We start from the raw sequence: 14,737 nt of genomic DNA on the forward strand, positions 1-14,737 counted from the left end.
GATCATCGTATCGACCTCAAACCAGGATTCGTACCTAAAACATCAAAGATTTATCCACTATCAGGAAAAGAACGAGAAGCGGTCAAAACGTTTATCGAAGAAAACACCAGGAAAGGCTTCATTGTCCCGTCCAAATCCCCTCAAGCTAGCGGATTCTTTTTCGTAGGAAAGAAAAGCGGAGAATTACGTCCCTGTCAAGATTACCGGTATCTTAACGACTGGACCATACGAAACCAATACCCTCTTCCCTTGCCAAAATCCCTCATCGAACGACTCTATGACGCCAAGTACTTCACAAAGATCGATATAAGATCTGGGTACAATAACATTAGAATTCATCCCGAAGATCGCTGGAAAGCAGCGTTTACCACGCAAGAAGGGCTATTTGAGCCAACGGTTATGTTCTTTGGACTAACAAACTCCCCTGCAACATTCCAGGCGTTTATGGCGAACCTCTGTCAACAACAGATAAACGAAGGGTGGTTGGTTATCTATATGGACGATCTTTTAATCTTCTCAAAAGATCTGCAACAACATCGATTACGGACGATTGAGATCCTCAATATCCTCCGGAAAGAAAAGTTGTTTGTCAAACCGGAAAAATGCACTTTCGAGCCCAAGAAGTGGAGTATCTCGGAATGATAATCCGACCCGGAGAAGTAGGAATGGAACCCGCCAAAGTAGATGGAATTAAGCATTGGCCGACCCCGGAGAACCTGAAAGACACACGATCGTTCTTGGGGTTCTGCAATTTCTACCGAGCGTTCATCGCTCACTACTCTGACATCGCCCGACCCCTTATCGACCTTACCAAGAAAGATCATCCCTTCCTATGGACAGACGACTGCCAAACTGCCTTCGACCGTCTCAAAAACGCCTTCTTATCACAGCCTGTACTACGGAACCCTGACCCAGCCCGACAATTCGCAATTGCCACCGACGCATCGCTTGCGGCAACCGGAGCGGTGTTGCTACAGACTGATGAAAATGGGATGTACCACCCATGCGGTTATCTCTCTCAATCGTTCAATTCTGCGGAACGCAACTACGAGATCTTTGATAGGGAATTATTGGCAGTAGTCAGAGCACTCTCTGAATGGCGCCACTACCTGGAAGGAAGCCCCCATACTGTGATAGTATTCACAGATCACATGAATCTCCTCTACTTCCGCTCCGCTCAGAAGCTAACAAGACGACAAGCACGATGGCAGCTCATCCTGTCCAATTTTCAGTTGGAATTACACCACGTCGCAGGAACCAAGTTAGCTGCTCCTGATGCACTTTCCCGACGCCCTGACCATTCACTTGGAAAAGATGACAACGAGAATCGCATTCTCCTCCTCGATACCATGTTCGTGCGACTAATCGACAATAACCTATCAGAAAGTATTGCAAGTAACTCCGCCGAAGACCCTGTATACCAGAAAGCTCTGGAAGCACTAGACGGAGTGTGCCTTCCCCCCATGAAATCCGCCCTCTCTGACTGGACCTGCACCAATGGCGTCCTATTTTATAAAAATAGAGCCTATGTGCCAGCGGCCCAACGGCACGATGTGTTGTTCAAACACCATGATCATCCTACGGCCGGACACCCCGGCCGGTTCAAGACTGAAGAACTGGTGAAACGCGACTTTTGGTGGCCCGCTATGGGAACCTATATTCGCAAATACGTCGATGGTTGCGCTTTATGTCAGCAAATGAAGGCCGACACGCACCCTACTACCCCGCCCTTACGGCCGATTCCCTCCTCCGCTACTCGTCCCTTCTCCCAGGTCTCCGTTGACCTTATCACCGACCTGCCTGTGTCGAACGGTTTTGACTCTATCATGATCGTGGTAGACCATGGGCTTACGAAGGGGGTAATTATTTCACCATGCAACAAGAACATCACCTCAGAAGGAGTGGCTAAACTATTCCTCAAAAATGTATTCAAGAGATTCGGTCTCCACGAGAAAGTGATCTCCGATAGGGGACCACAATTCATTTCAAAGTTCTCTCGAGAACTCGCCCGACTTCTCGGATATCAGATCGCCGCATCAACTGCCTACCACCCCCAGACAGACGGACAGACAGAACGTCTCAACCAAGAACTTGAAACCTATCTTCGAATCTATTGCAGAAGTAACCTGCTAGAATGGGCTGATCATCTCCCCATCGCTGAATTCGTCCACAATCATCGAAAGCACGACGCCAGGAACACATCTCCATTCTTCCTTATGATGGGCTATGAACCACGAGGAATCCCCCACATCCTACCCGTATCTGACACACCAGCAGCAGAAGAAAGACTCAGGAACTTACAGAAGATACGCGAAGAAGCACTCGCCTGCCATAACATTGCTATGCAGCGAATGGCAGAAAGATCTCGCCATGGGAAATATCGACCATGGAAGATAGGAGATAAGGTATGGCTTACGGCCACCAATCTCCTAACATCCTTACCATCTAGGAAACTTGCGCCTAAGCGATACGGCCCATTCGTTATCACCACAGTCTTATCTCCCATCACGTTCACCCTGAAACTCCCAGATCAATGGAAGGTTCACCCCACGTTCCATGCTTCTGAACTATCCTCCTATCGCGAAACAGAGATACACGGACCGAACTACGCCGAACCTCCACCTGACGTTATCAACGGCGAAGAAGAATACGAAGTAGAAGCTATTCTTAGCCATAAAGGCACGGGTAAACGAAGACGCTATCTCGTATCTTGGATCGGCTACTCTTCCGGAAGCAACGAATGGATACCCGAGGAGAACTTGCGGAGTTCAAAGGAGCTTTTAACAACGTATAAGAGGAGGCACAAGTTGAACTGAACGAACCATCCCCTTGAAACGAACACCCCAAGTAACATGACTCCCCCATTGACACCTTCCCCCACTGGATCATCATCTTCGTCCGACAAATCTCTTGGAAACTCCACGTATAAGAAAAACATCCTTGACCTAGACGACGACGCCATCATCGAAACAACCCTTTTATCCCTCCCCCACGCAATTGAACTAGAAAAACAGCTCGCCAAAGAACCCGCACATATTGCCGCCCCCATAATTTCCCAGATCCACGTCATACGCGCCACCTCCGCTCTTGAACTTAGGTTCAAAGAAATCGAAAACGATGCCCTCAGACTCGCTTGCCAACACCTCCAGAGACAGATACGCAGTCTTGAGATTCAGCTGCTTCCTTCTGCTTTTAGCACTGTCTGCAAATCAGTTATACGGGCTGTTGAAGAACGAAGCAAGACCGAAGTCGGTCGCCCGCCAAGCCCTGCTACTAGCGCTCCCCCCAGCAGTATACCTGCTGCAGATACGGTTGGAGAAGAAGCTCAGCCTGCTACTCAGCCAACACCAGCTGAAGAAGCACTACCCATCCCCGAACCCACCATCGTTTTCAAACGAAAGACCCACAGAGGAGCTACCGTGCACGGAGTGTCGAAGACTAGAGCTTCTAAGGGAAAGAAGCGTGAAGTCATTGACCTCACCGAAACCCCCGACGTCATCACAGTAAAACAACCTCATTTCTCTGCAGACAATTTCGTCTGTCGCGTCTGCAAGAAACTTGGGCATCGCCACAAGAACTGCCCAGAATACCATTGCCGCGTATGCCAAGGCCAAAAGCCTGGCCACCTATCCATCTATTGCCCCTACGCTGCTGAGAAAGTATTATTCCCATTGGTTTACACCGATGAAGGCTTCTATGAAGCATTGTCAGCTTGGGAGGCCAAGAAAGACGAAGAACTCCAGGAGGAAATAGACCGGGCAAACAGGGAGTATGCCACCAAGTATAACGAACCAGAGTTCTGTAATGCTGACGCAGACCCCATCTACTACGACTACATGAACGAATATACCAACACCGAGGAATATTGAAGTCGGAGACTTCAACCATAACGTGGGGGTAATGTTACAGTAACATTTAGCCCCTATACTCATTTCTTTTTGATCTTGCTTACAAACGGGCTGTCCGTATCATGCTTATCTCTTATCTTCGCCAAGCGGGCTGTCCGCCTTATCCTTGACTCTTATCCCTTATCATGCTTCTATCTTGATAACACATTTACAAGCTCTGCTTGAACATTCGTATATAAACCTAGCTACTTACGATTGTATTCCTTACTTTAATCTACTGGGTTTTACCTGGAACATCGTCCTTCAGTAAGGTCTCCAACCTTACTGTCTCAGAACCATTATTCTAAGGGAGTCAGTGACACTCGCCTTAGCCAGAACCTTTGATCTCTCATTCGAGAGCAGACTCACGTCTATCTGGCATTCTGCCGATTGTCTACTCAGACAGAGATAGCTCGACTCATCCCAGTCGTAACACTATGTAGAAGTCGAAGTACCCATGAGTGCGGAAGGGAAGTCACCAGCCTCGTCAATGAAGTTTCAGTTCGCGGTTCGGAACGGTTCGGGAAGGTCCGAACCCATGACCAAACCTCCCCAGGACCAACGAACCGTGAACCTCATTTCGGTTCGGTCCGGCCAAAATGGAGAACCGTGGACCGAACCATGGACGAACCTGACCATTGGTCAGGTTCGAACCACGGTTCGGAACCGGACCACGGCAGCACTAGATACATGAGGTATCGGCGTACTTCCTTTTGGTCTTGCGACCAGTTTTTGAGTATCTCATTTGTTCGTTCGAGGTTAGGGGAGAGCAGTTCATACTTCCTGCTTTTAATCGCTGCCTCAATAGACGAGTAGTCAAGCTTTGAACGTTTCCGAGCAGGTTCTCCTGGCTCGACTGTCCCTGCTGTACTCCTATCCTCAGGTAAAGGGGCTTCTTCGTCGACGAATGCCGGTTCATCCGTGCATCCTCTTTGATTCTCAGCTGACGTGTTGCCGGCTCGTGTAAACTCTGCTTCGATCTCATCGAGCATGGAGATATAAGGTCCTGCAACTGTTGAGACCCGTTGTCCGGGTATGTTGAACAGTTCCTCTGAAATGGCTTCAATGACTCCAACGTTGGCATCGAGTTTGTTGATGCGTGAACGTCTGTAGTCGTCAATGTAGGTGAGACAGGCCATCACCAAGATTTGTTGGGGTGTACGCGCTGTATTAACGTTGGTCTCAATTGTATTCCCTGATGTCGCTGGTCCTGCGGCTGTAGATGATCCAGCAGTTTCTGCCATTTTTGACGAAGTGCTGGCATTGTTGGACATGAGTGTGAATGATCAAATCAAGGATTTAGTTAAAGCTTAAAAAACGCAGTTGAGCAGGTGGTGCTTTGCGAAAGCAAGAACGACGAGCCGAAATCTTAGCTCATGAGTAGATGATATACATTATGATAGAGGGGCCTCATGTGTAAGCCGCAGAGGCTGAGTCATGAATAAGATTTGACCGGCGTCGCGAATTGATTCAACTTGGTTAAACAAGTTACAGCTGTTTTCAAAAATATGCGGAATCGCAAAAGTTGAAACTCGCGCGTCGGAAATGCCCGAGCAGGACCCCATAAGCACTTGAGTGACAAATCCAGCACCAATTCAGAGTGCTTCGCTGAAAGACAATGTCGTCGCCATCACCCTCCGTCGAGATACCTCAATTTAGGGCTACATTCATTGTCCATCTTGATACATACACAAAGACTACTACTGAAACTAATGGCAAAGCAAAGTCCAAGGAAGTCAAGTCTACAAAAGTCAAGGAACTTGTATTTCAAATCTCTGAGCCCAACTACCTCGAATTTCTGACTACCATCCTCGCAAAACATGACAAGTCACAATACAGGGTTACTGAGAGGAAAAAGTATGGTTTCAAGTACCTTGTTGGCAATTCTCGTGGGCAAGTGATATTTATGTCATCCATGGGGCTTGATCTTATCTCAGCGGTTTTTTATAGCCGCGTCGAAGCCATGGATGTTGACAACAAAGAAGATTATGCGGAGATGGCAAAGAAGCTCATCTCTGAAGAGCCTCAAAAGGTGAAAGTCTTTGTTGACATGAAAAATGTCGAGAAACTCCCTGTCTCTACTGCTCAAAATGAGGTATGTGGTGATGAGAATTTGTTGTGTGATTGTTGTGGCTGACGAGAACAGACTGCAGGTGATATGGCAAGCCAAGATAGCGGAGCATCAGATGATGAGATTGTAGCTGTAGACTGTACTACTGAACTTGATCGTGAAATTGCTCGTTATCGCAGGCTTATCATCAAGAAATGGGGTAACAGTTATGATAACTCTGTCACATATGTCCACCAAAGTGGGATGGAGATCCCATGTACACCAGCGATGATAAAGGACTGGGCTCGTGCAATGGTATGTGTCTACACCTTTGCATTGTATACTTATTAAGTATGAACTATCAAGTATGATGGGGAGGCTACCACCACTGTGCCACCCAATATCCCATCTTTTGACCCTGTAAAACGCGAGCCTGCTTTGCATCCGATGCGCCGATCCACTGTTGTAGTGATGGCCAGGTCCGGTCCTGAACCACGGTTCGAACCCGAACCGTTTCGAACCTGACCGAAGTCCGGTTCAAAGTTCGGGCAATAGGGGGAACCGAACCGTCGGTCCAGTCCACGGTTCGAGGACTTGCAGAATTCTTGAACCTGGTTCGAACAGGTCCGAACAGGTTCGAACCGATTGTCAACGAGGGATGGGTGAGCGAGTCGCCCAGCATAGAGGAAATCATAGCTCCCAACGGATTATCAGGCTGAGTGCGTGGCGGAGGAATTGCAAAGTACAACGTTGCTATCTCCTGTAGTGTCTAAACGGTGCGGTTTGTCTTTAGAAAATCAAGCAAGCAATAATCATTTGACTCACCGTCTGAACCTCCCTGGTCGCTAAGACACCACCTTTAGATTGATATGTTCCACAAAGCCTCACCCAGCTCTCGCGCATCACTTTATTCTTCTCCCCATTTGCATGTTGACATGTCAAGACAGCAAGCTGACAGAAGTTGAGCACAGGCTCAGTCATATGTGTGATTTCACCCGTAGGAGTGACAGGCAATGGAGATGATTGCAGTGGCGAAATCAGTTTTGGCCAAGATGAAATCACTTGTGCAATGAACTGCGAAATGAATGTGCGAGCTCCAACGATGTTGCCATTTTGTAGATATCTGTGATGAGAAGTCATGAACCGGGGAACGAAGGAAATGGTATGGACATGAGTTCCAACTTACGGAAGTGTACCTCGAAGGGCAAAGTTCCCTAGAGCTCCGCCCGCTGCTGACCATTCTATCATCATGTTCGCTAGTGAACGTGCGCTATCCCTTTTTCCTGACGCAAGGAAGTGAGGTTCTGCCGCATCGAAAGCCCCATCTACACATCGTGAGCACGACAGTCAGTTTTGTAGATACTGCCGCATATACCTTTATATAAGAGCTCTCCGATATAGTGATGCAGGTCTTGGTCACCTGCAGGACAATGCTGGCTAACTTTCAGGAGTTCTCTCGCACTCTGGAAGAGCACGTCGATGGCAGTGTCGTACTGCCCAGACTTGCTGTACCGTGAAGTGAAGGTGCGTGTTTTCTGGTGCGCTTCGTAGGGCTGCCCAGACGCAACAAGCGGTAGGATCGCGTTCAGGGCGCGAGAAGATGAACCGGATTGTATATGAAGTTTGACATTTTTTGGGTCCGGTTCTCGGTTCAAACCCTTGCTGAACCGGAACCGGACCATTATTGGACCGAACCGATGGTCCGGTCCACGGTTCTGCTTACTGAGAGGACTGAACCGATGGTCCGGTCCACGGTTCTCTGAATTTCCTAGAGAACCGGACCGAACCGGACCTGTCCATCACTACACTGTTGTCACTTCGACACCTGCATCTACATCAATCAACACAACTGACATCAATTCACTCACATCTATGCTCCTTTTGCGAACTGTGCAAGACCTCACTCGTGAGACAACTACCCCTTTGACACCACACCCAGCTCGAGCTACAACCTCACTCCCTGTACCTGGAATCATATCACCTCCTGCACTGACACCTTCGATGCTCACCCGTTTTTTGAAGCATGCTGAGGACCACCTTGGTGTTGCATTTGCTACAACATACGAATCTTCCCTACGTGGTATTGGTGCAGGGCCAGATATACTTGCAGAAATGGCTGACCAGGATCTCGTTCGAGTTGGTCTCAGTGCAGGTGATATTATTCAGCTGAAAAAAGGCAGCATTACATGGTGGAATGGCCCTCTTGCAAAGAATACAGCAAAATGACAACGCAGTGATACCTCTGAGTCAAATGTTCCTGAATTGAAGAAATTCCAGTATGAGAGGAGATACCATGATGGGGGACGAGCACGCATCAGTGGAAGTTGTATGAAATGTGATGAACGTGCACCTGGTGTGTAGTTATATCTCAACTCATCATCATTATGCAGTCTGATGAGCAGTCAGACAAGCAACCAGAACTCGACTATGATCTTTATTACTTCTGCGAAAACAGGCAGAGTTGGGTTATCTTCCCTCCAGGGTACACTTTCGAGTCTGAGGGTGATCACGAAGATGTAGAAGATCCTTTTATTTAGAACTACAACACAGTGGAACAACTATGCAATGTATCCCGAAGCACGGAAATATCCTTCTGCCTTGTCAGGTGTGATGCCTTGGCATGCTCGTACTATGCTTGTCAAAGACTTGTCCTCAAAATGGCGTCGTAAATAAGCCTTGATAGACGAAAAGGCTTGTTCAATAGGGTTATAGTCAGGCGAGTATGGAGGCAAAAATACAAGCTTGCACAAGGCTTCTTCCTCAACAAGACGACGGACTTCATCACTATGGTGAATGCGACAATTGTCTAAGACTAGTATGCTGCACGGCCCAGGGTATGGATTAGTTAAAGGCAGCTATGGTGAACGTTAACAATCAGTCAACTTCAAATCTATATCACGTTCACGAGACTTACCACATGCTCACACAGGAATTGGACAAAGCGCTCACTCGTGACTGGTCCTTCAATAATGTCATAGGCAATGATCCCATCAAGAGTCAGGATTGGGAGGATCGAGTACCGTTTGCCTCGCACGAAACATTTCCTTTGGACACACCTTGGACAAAATGGTCATTACATACCAATAGAAGTAAATTTTGACGTACCTTGTGCCAATTTTTGATCTCCCATGTCGTCGAATGATTGTTCTTTCATCTTTTGCAGCCTCGTCTCCGAACATCAACATTTCCGGGTCAGGTGCTATCTCAGCAATAGTATTCATGAAAATGGCACGTAGTTCCTCATTCCTTTCAAGAGCATATGCCGAAATACACTTGCGATTGACATGCAGCCGATGAAATGTGCGAAAAAGTGTTGGTATGGACACAAACACACCACGACGAGAGCGCAGTTCATGTTGTAGTTCATCAAGATAGATGGTGGGACGATGACAAAGGATGGTTGTAATGAATGCGATGTCATTGACAGTGAGGCTGCGACGCCGGCCTTGATTGCTGCAGTGGTACTGTGAAACTAAGGGAAAAAGTTGTAAGACTTTATATACGAGAGTCTTCTTGACCCCAAGCAGATGGCATATATGCTTGACAGAATGCCCACGTCGACGTAGAATAGGAATTCGAGCTTTCAAGTCTGCTGAAACAGTGCGTGGTGGCATACTAACTATGACAGTGAGTGTTCAGTGCCGACGGCGCGCTGTATTGCCTCAAGTGCTTACGGGGTCCTGGCCGGGCATTTCTGACGCGCGAGTTTCAACTTTTGCGATTCCGCATATTTGTGAAAACAGCTGTAAACCGCGATAAATCACGTCACAATTTAGAAGCCTTGCAAGGCACCTATGGGAATTTCCGACATGGCACTCCCACCTGCCTGCCTCTCTACCCGCTGCTCCTGTCCCACCGGCAACCCCCGTCACAATAGTCAGATGCGAACGCTGGGAAGCACCGACTGCTCGATTGATCGCATTCTGCAAACATTGAAGACAAGAGTGGGACGCATGCATGCACTGCAAGAGTGCTGGAACGGCATACCGTCGAGGACAGCGGGTATGGCAATAGGGTGCATTACAGTGATGGAGGCGTGGAAGCGAACAGCTTTAAGCGTCCTGCGCGTCTATTGAGGTTGAAGCAGTGAAGCACCATAAAACGCATAATACACGCACCTCTACAGCTTGGACAAAGACACAATCCCTCTAAAGTCCACCTCGACCGTGCTCAACACCATCAACATCCAGTAAAATGTCGAACCTCATTCCAATCACCACACCCCTACAAGAGTTCGATGGCCACCGAAACGGCATAAATGCAGTCGCAGTTTTCCCCGATAAACGACGGATGGTTACGGGCTCACGCGACACGACGCTTTGTCTGTGGGACTTGAAGACAGGTGTTGTATTGAACACGATGAAAGGGCATCGCAATGGTGTGCGGACATTGGCTGTATCACGAGATGGACAATTGATAGCAAGCGGTGATTGGGGAGACGTCTTCATCTGGCACGGAGAAACTGGCGAATCACTCACCAAAATCGAAGCACACTCCAATTGGATCACCTCGCTGGATTTTTCACCCGATGGAACAGTACTTACCAGTACTGGTTCATATGACAAAACGATGAAACCGTGGAATACCAAAACCTGGCAGCCGCAAGGAGATCCAATACAGTGTGGTATTTTTGTCAACTGCGTGCGGTATTCACCGTCTGGAGAACGTATTGCCATCGCAACAAACAGACATATCGAAATTTACAATTCAGGCATGAGGAAACGCGTCGCAAAGTTCAAGGCTCACATAGGAGATAACTTGTCACTCGTGTGGACGCCCGATGGCACACGCCTTCTCACAAGCGGCAATGATCTCGATCCTACCATACGCAAATGGGATACAATAACATGGAATCAGGTTGGTGATCCCTGGACGGGCCACACTGACCACATCAATGCCATTGCCATTCATCCTGCTGGCACGCTCGCCGCCTCCGCATCTACGGACAAACGCATCCGTCTCTGGCGGCTCTCAGATCGACAAACCATTGCCGTTTTCAAGCACTCATTCGAAGCGATATGCGTCACTTTCTCTGTGGACGGCAACCACATCCTCAGCGGAGGCGGCGATAATATGATCTCAGAGTGGCCAGTACCTCAGGGTACTCATCCAAAGGCATGTTTCCATCCCTGAGTCATATACCACAAATCGAGCATGCTTCTTGCAGACCATCGCCATTACAACAGTCCGCGATGCATACAGAGATGGAGACTTATCTACTGACGAAGAACTACCCACGCAAGATATCACCACGGATGCAAACAACCATACTTCCTACACCCATCGCTCAAAGGCATGTTTCTGTCCTTCACTCATATATACCGCATTTCGAGCATGTTTCGTGCAGATTCTAGCCATCACGACCGCCCGTACTGCATGTGTGAATGGAGATTTATCTACCGCCGAAGAACTACTCACCCAAGATGTCAACAACGATCCCAACAACCATACTTCGTATGCCCATCGTTCATTCGTCATGGCGCGAAAACACGACTGGGACCGTGCCCTTCGGGATGCAATGAATGTGAGATTTGCTGAACCATCATCGCTCCCTTATGAATGGCTAACTCGATGGTGACACAGTCCATCAACATTGAGCCCTCGTTGACAGGCTACATCTCCAAGGGTATTGCCCTCTGCGGAATAGGCCGCGTCCCAGATGCGAGGGCAGCATTTGACGTTGCATCCATGTACACGGACCAAGATTCACAAATCCTCCATTTCCTGCTCTTAATCAAAGTATGTTGCATTTCCCTCGCATCCTCTCCGCTTCATCGCATATTTCAGGCCATCGCGCTCTTCAATGCAGATCAATATGACGAGGCAAACCTGCTCCTCAAAGAACTCACTACCGGTTGTCCACATGCCGACACTCTCGCATGTCGTGTGGTGCAAGTAAGTATCATCTATGCTTGGTCATCGACACTCATCTTTACAACTCGCACATCAGGCATATCTTCGTGTTGAATTTGGACTCGAAGCCTTGAATGGCGCACGTCATGACGAAGCCGCTGTCCATTTCACTGCCGCCATCGACTGCAGCAATTTACCGTTGAAATCGGAGATTCATGAAATTTACGAGGATTTGGTAGTGGTACGTCAACACACACCCGAAGCGCTTGCATAACCAAATCCCTTGTTCAGCTGTTCGGCTGGGATCTCAAATCTTTGTGGCTCACTGCACACCAGAAACGTTGCGATGCACTCCTTCTGGCAGGGAAACTTCAAGATGGCGTGAGATCATACCGATACATGATGGACAGTACCGACGAAACAACGAGGGCCATCTGCCTTGAATGGTTCAACGGTAAGTCTGGAGTCTGCAATGACATGCAAGCTACAATCCTCACCCGCATTTCACTTAGCTTTTACGGAAAAATGCAGCGCGCCCCTTCTTACCGGCGGAGATGCTGCCCTCGCTGCAAGCGATTTCGACAGGGCTATCGACCTGTACTCGGCGGCGATCGACCTGGATTCTGGATCCTATGTCTTCTTCGTAAATCGCAGCAGGGCAAAGTTGGGGAAAAGGCTGTGGGAGGAGGCGCTTCTCGACGCGCAAAAGGTACGATGGCATCTATGATTTGGTAGCCCATGTTGACTTCGGAAATGCATACATAGGCTACCGAACTCAATCCGTCGTCTCACGTTGGATACGAGTTGATGCATACAGCGCTGCGTGGTGCGCAACGTTACGACGAAGCCATCGAGGCCTTCAAAATCATGTTGTCCAAGTTGGACCATTCTCCCGAAGCTCACATCCGAGGTAAGCCACGGGAAACTCCTGCATGATCTCGAAAGACCTATCTCGTTCTGCAGATCTGCGTCAGCAGTATGTTTGTCCATCTGAAGCAGAAGACGCCATTCAAAGAGCAGTTTGGATCGAACTCGAATATGCCCCGCTGCGTCTGCTTAGTACATCCACGGGTCTTTTGTGCGATAGAGTGGCACAAATAAACGCCTTCAAAACGAGTGCAGAGTACAACGAGCTTATCTCATTTTCAACGAAGGATTCGAATCTCCGAGCAGAGCGCATCAAAGATGTAGTGGCAACGTACTTCCGCTGCGTCTTGCTGTCACACAGGTGGGAAGAGACGGAGGTGCTGCTGCACGACATCCAGGATAAAGATGTGCGCGAGTTGAATGGACTTGGCGGGATCGCGAAACTGCAGTCGTTCTGCGTGGTCGCTCGCAATTCTGGGTATCGCTGGGCGTGGATGGACACATGCTGCATCGACAAGAGGAGCAACACCGAGCTCCAAGAATCGGTCAACTCCATGTTCGTCTGGTACCGTCATTCAGCACTTACCATCGTCTACCTATGCGATGTGCCTCCTTCATCCCGTCCCGGTGCTTTGGCGAGCAGTGTTTGGAACCAGCGAGGATGGACCTTTCAAGAGTTCGTCGCTCCAAAAGTTGTAATATTCTATCAGAAGGATTGGTCATTGTATCTCGACGATCGCTCTCCCAACCACAAAGAGTCTCCTGCAATCATGAAGGAGTTGGAGGATGCGACGGGAATAGATGCACGGGCCCTAATCTCTTTTCGTCCTGGGATGAGCGACGCTCGACAGAGACTTCAATGGGCATCATCTCGCGTCACCACATTGCAAGAAGACGTCGCGTACTCATTATTTGGGATCTTCGGTGTCCACCTACCTGTAATATACGGGGAGAAGAAGCAGAACGCGCTCGGGCGGCTCCTGCAGGAGATCGTGGCTCGGTCGGGAGACATCACGGTCCTCGACTGGATCGGACAACCTTCCGAGTTCAACAGCTGTCTTCCGGCCTATATCACTTCTTACGCCACTCCTGCACGTGTCCTTCGATCTTTGTCCGAAGATCAGATTCAGACAACGATCTCTTCCCTGCGAGAAAATCCCCTGGTTGTGAATGTGGCTTCGGAACTTTACGACCGGCTTGATCACACGAGCGCTGCTCGTTTCGCGAACTGCAGATTACATCTGCCTTGCATGGCATTCCGCGTTACAGAAGTCAATCTGAGCTACGGTACATCCCAGGAGGCTCGATATGAAGTCAAGGCAGACGGGCTTCATGACCTGCTGATCACCACCAAAGAGCCAATCGTTCAGTTCTCGCAGATAAGGCCCACTCAGCAAACCTTGGTGCTTGTCCGTCCCTGGGATCGATCTCTTCTCGAGCTACCGGACTTTACAGATCTGCAAGACGATACGGAGAGCGAAGGGGATTATTGGACGCCACCCTCGTCTCCATCTGACGACTTACCTAGCCGTTCTGTTGTAAAACAGGAGGTAGATGATCTAGAATTGCGAGCATTGCGGTTGGTTGTTCGCCTCGGGCAGCCTTTTGGCGCATTTTTACTAGCGCGGCAGCGTGGCGGAGAATACAAGAGAGTCGCGTCAGATCGTGATATCATTGCGCAAGTCAAAGATGTGACTTCTCGTTGGGACTTGATGGACATCAGGACGATAGAAATACTGTAGATTCATTTTCCTCCGAAGATTAGGGATCCGAGCGGTTTTCATTGGCATTTCGTATACGCCATACTGCATGCGTATGCATTGGACTCCAGTTTTATTTAGAGCAGACCATATGTGGAGACCTATATATCTGTACGACTTCTCCGTGCGATACCACTAGACACATGCAGGTTAGAGAAAAGAACCCCCCAAACTTTCTGACAGAGGGTGCATTTGATTTCTAACGGTTAACCAACCAAAGCCTCCTGGGGATGTATGGAAGGGTGATCATATCAGCTGACTGTTATATATTAGTTACTACGTCAGTAAGTCATGAGGCCTTGAGGCTTGTTCCGCACCTC

The 14,737-nt window shown here is 48.7% G+C and overlaps 6 protein-coding genes across 6 annotated transcripts; 3 read left to right on the forward strand and 3 right to left on the reverse strand.

The window, feature by feature from the left end:
* Positions 1–4,462: 4,462 nt before the first annotated feature.
* HD556DRAFT_1443923 (uncharacterized protein) lies at positions 4,463–5,161 on the reverse strand (the record flags this gene model as incomplete). The annotated part of the gene is made up of 1 exon (XM_041306701.1): positions 4,463–5,161. One exon carries the CDS (start codon positions 5,159–5,161, stop codon positions 4,463–4,465), a length of 699 nt encoding a protein of 232 aa, XP_041159654.1.
* A 344-nt stretch (positions 5,162–5,505) lies between these two features.
* On the forward strand, positions 5,506–6,088 carry HD556DRAFT_1308884 (uncharacterized protein; the record flags this gene model as incomplete). The annotated part of the gene is made up of 2 exons (XM_041300205.1): positions 5,506–5,982; positions 6,041–6,088. 2 exons carry the CDS (start codon positions 5,506–5,508, stop codon positions 6,086–6,088), a joined length of 525 nt encoding a protein of 174 aa, XP_041159655.1.
* Positions 6,089–6,316: 228 nt separating this feature from the next.
* HD556DRAFT_1238346 (uncharacterized protein) lies at positions 6,317–7,619 on the reverse strand (the record flags this gene model as incomplete). The annotated part of the gene is made up of 4 exons (XM_041297968.1): positions 6,317–6,706; positions 6,763–7,060; positions 7,124–7,262; positions 7,313–7,619. The coding sequence occupies 4 exons, from the start codon at positions 7,617–7,619 to the stop codon at positions 6,317–6,319; spliced, it is 1,134 nt and encodes a 377-aa protein (XP_041159656.1).
* A 120-nt stretch (positions 7,620–7,739) lies between these two features.
* Positions 7,740–8,474, forward strand: HD556DRAFT_1376146 (uncharacterized protein). The gene is made up of 2 exons (XM_041303094.1): positions 7,740–8,290; positions 8,344–8,474. Exon 1 carries the CDS (start codon positions 7,810–7,812, stop codon positions 8,161–8,163), a length of 354 nt encoding a protein of 117 aa, XP_041159657.1. The 5' UTR covers positions 7,740–7,809; the 3' UTR covers positions 8,164–8,290; positions 8,344–8,474.
* Positions 8,475–8,927: 453 nt separating this feature from the next.
* Positions 8,928–9,551, reverse strand: HD556DRAFT_1238244 (uncharacterized protein; the record flags this gene model as incomplete). The annotated part of the gene is made up of 1 exon (XM_041297963.1): positions 8,928–9,551. One exon carries the CDS (start codon positions 9,549–9,551, stop codon positions 8,928–8,930), a length of 624 nt encoding a protein of 207 aa, XP_041159658.1.
* A 290-nt stretch (positions 9,552–9,841) lies between these two features.
* On the forward strand, positions 9,842–14,686 carry HD556DRAFT_524563 (uncharacterized protein). The gene is made up of 9 exons (XM_041310864.1): positions 9,842–11,052; positions 11,105–11,230; positions 11,285–11,461; positions 11,521–11,832; positions 11,888–12,031; positions 12,082–12,244; positions 12,303–12,499; positions 12,556–12,700; positions 12,754–14,686. The coding sequence occupies exons 1-9, from the start codon at positions 10,132–10,134 to the stop codon at positions 14,397–14,399; spliced, it is 3,831 nt and encodes a 1,276-aa protein (XP_041159659.1). The 5' UTR covers positions 9,842–10,131; the 3' UTR covers positions 14,400–14,686.
* Positions 14,687–14,737: the final 51 nt, after the last annotated feature.

This window comes from Suillus plorans (genome assembly GCF_016647745.1).
Source record: "Suillus plorans strain S12 chromosome Unknown HD556scaffold_32, whole genome shotgun sequence".
In the NCBI taxonomy this organism is placed as follows: domain Eukaryota; kingdom Fungi; phylum Basidiomycota; class Agaricomycetes; order Boletales; family Suillaceae; genus Suillus; species Suillus plorans.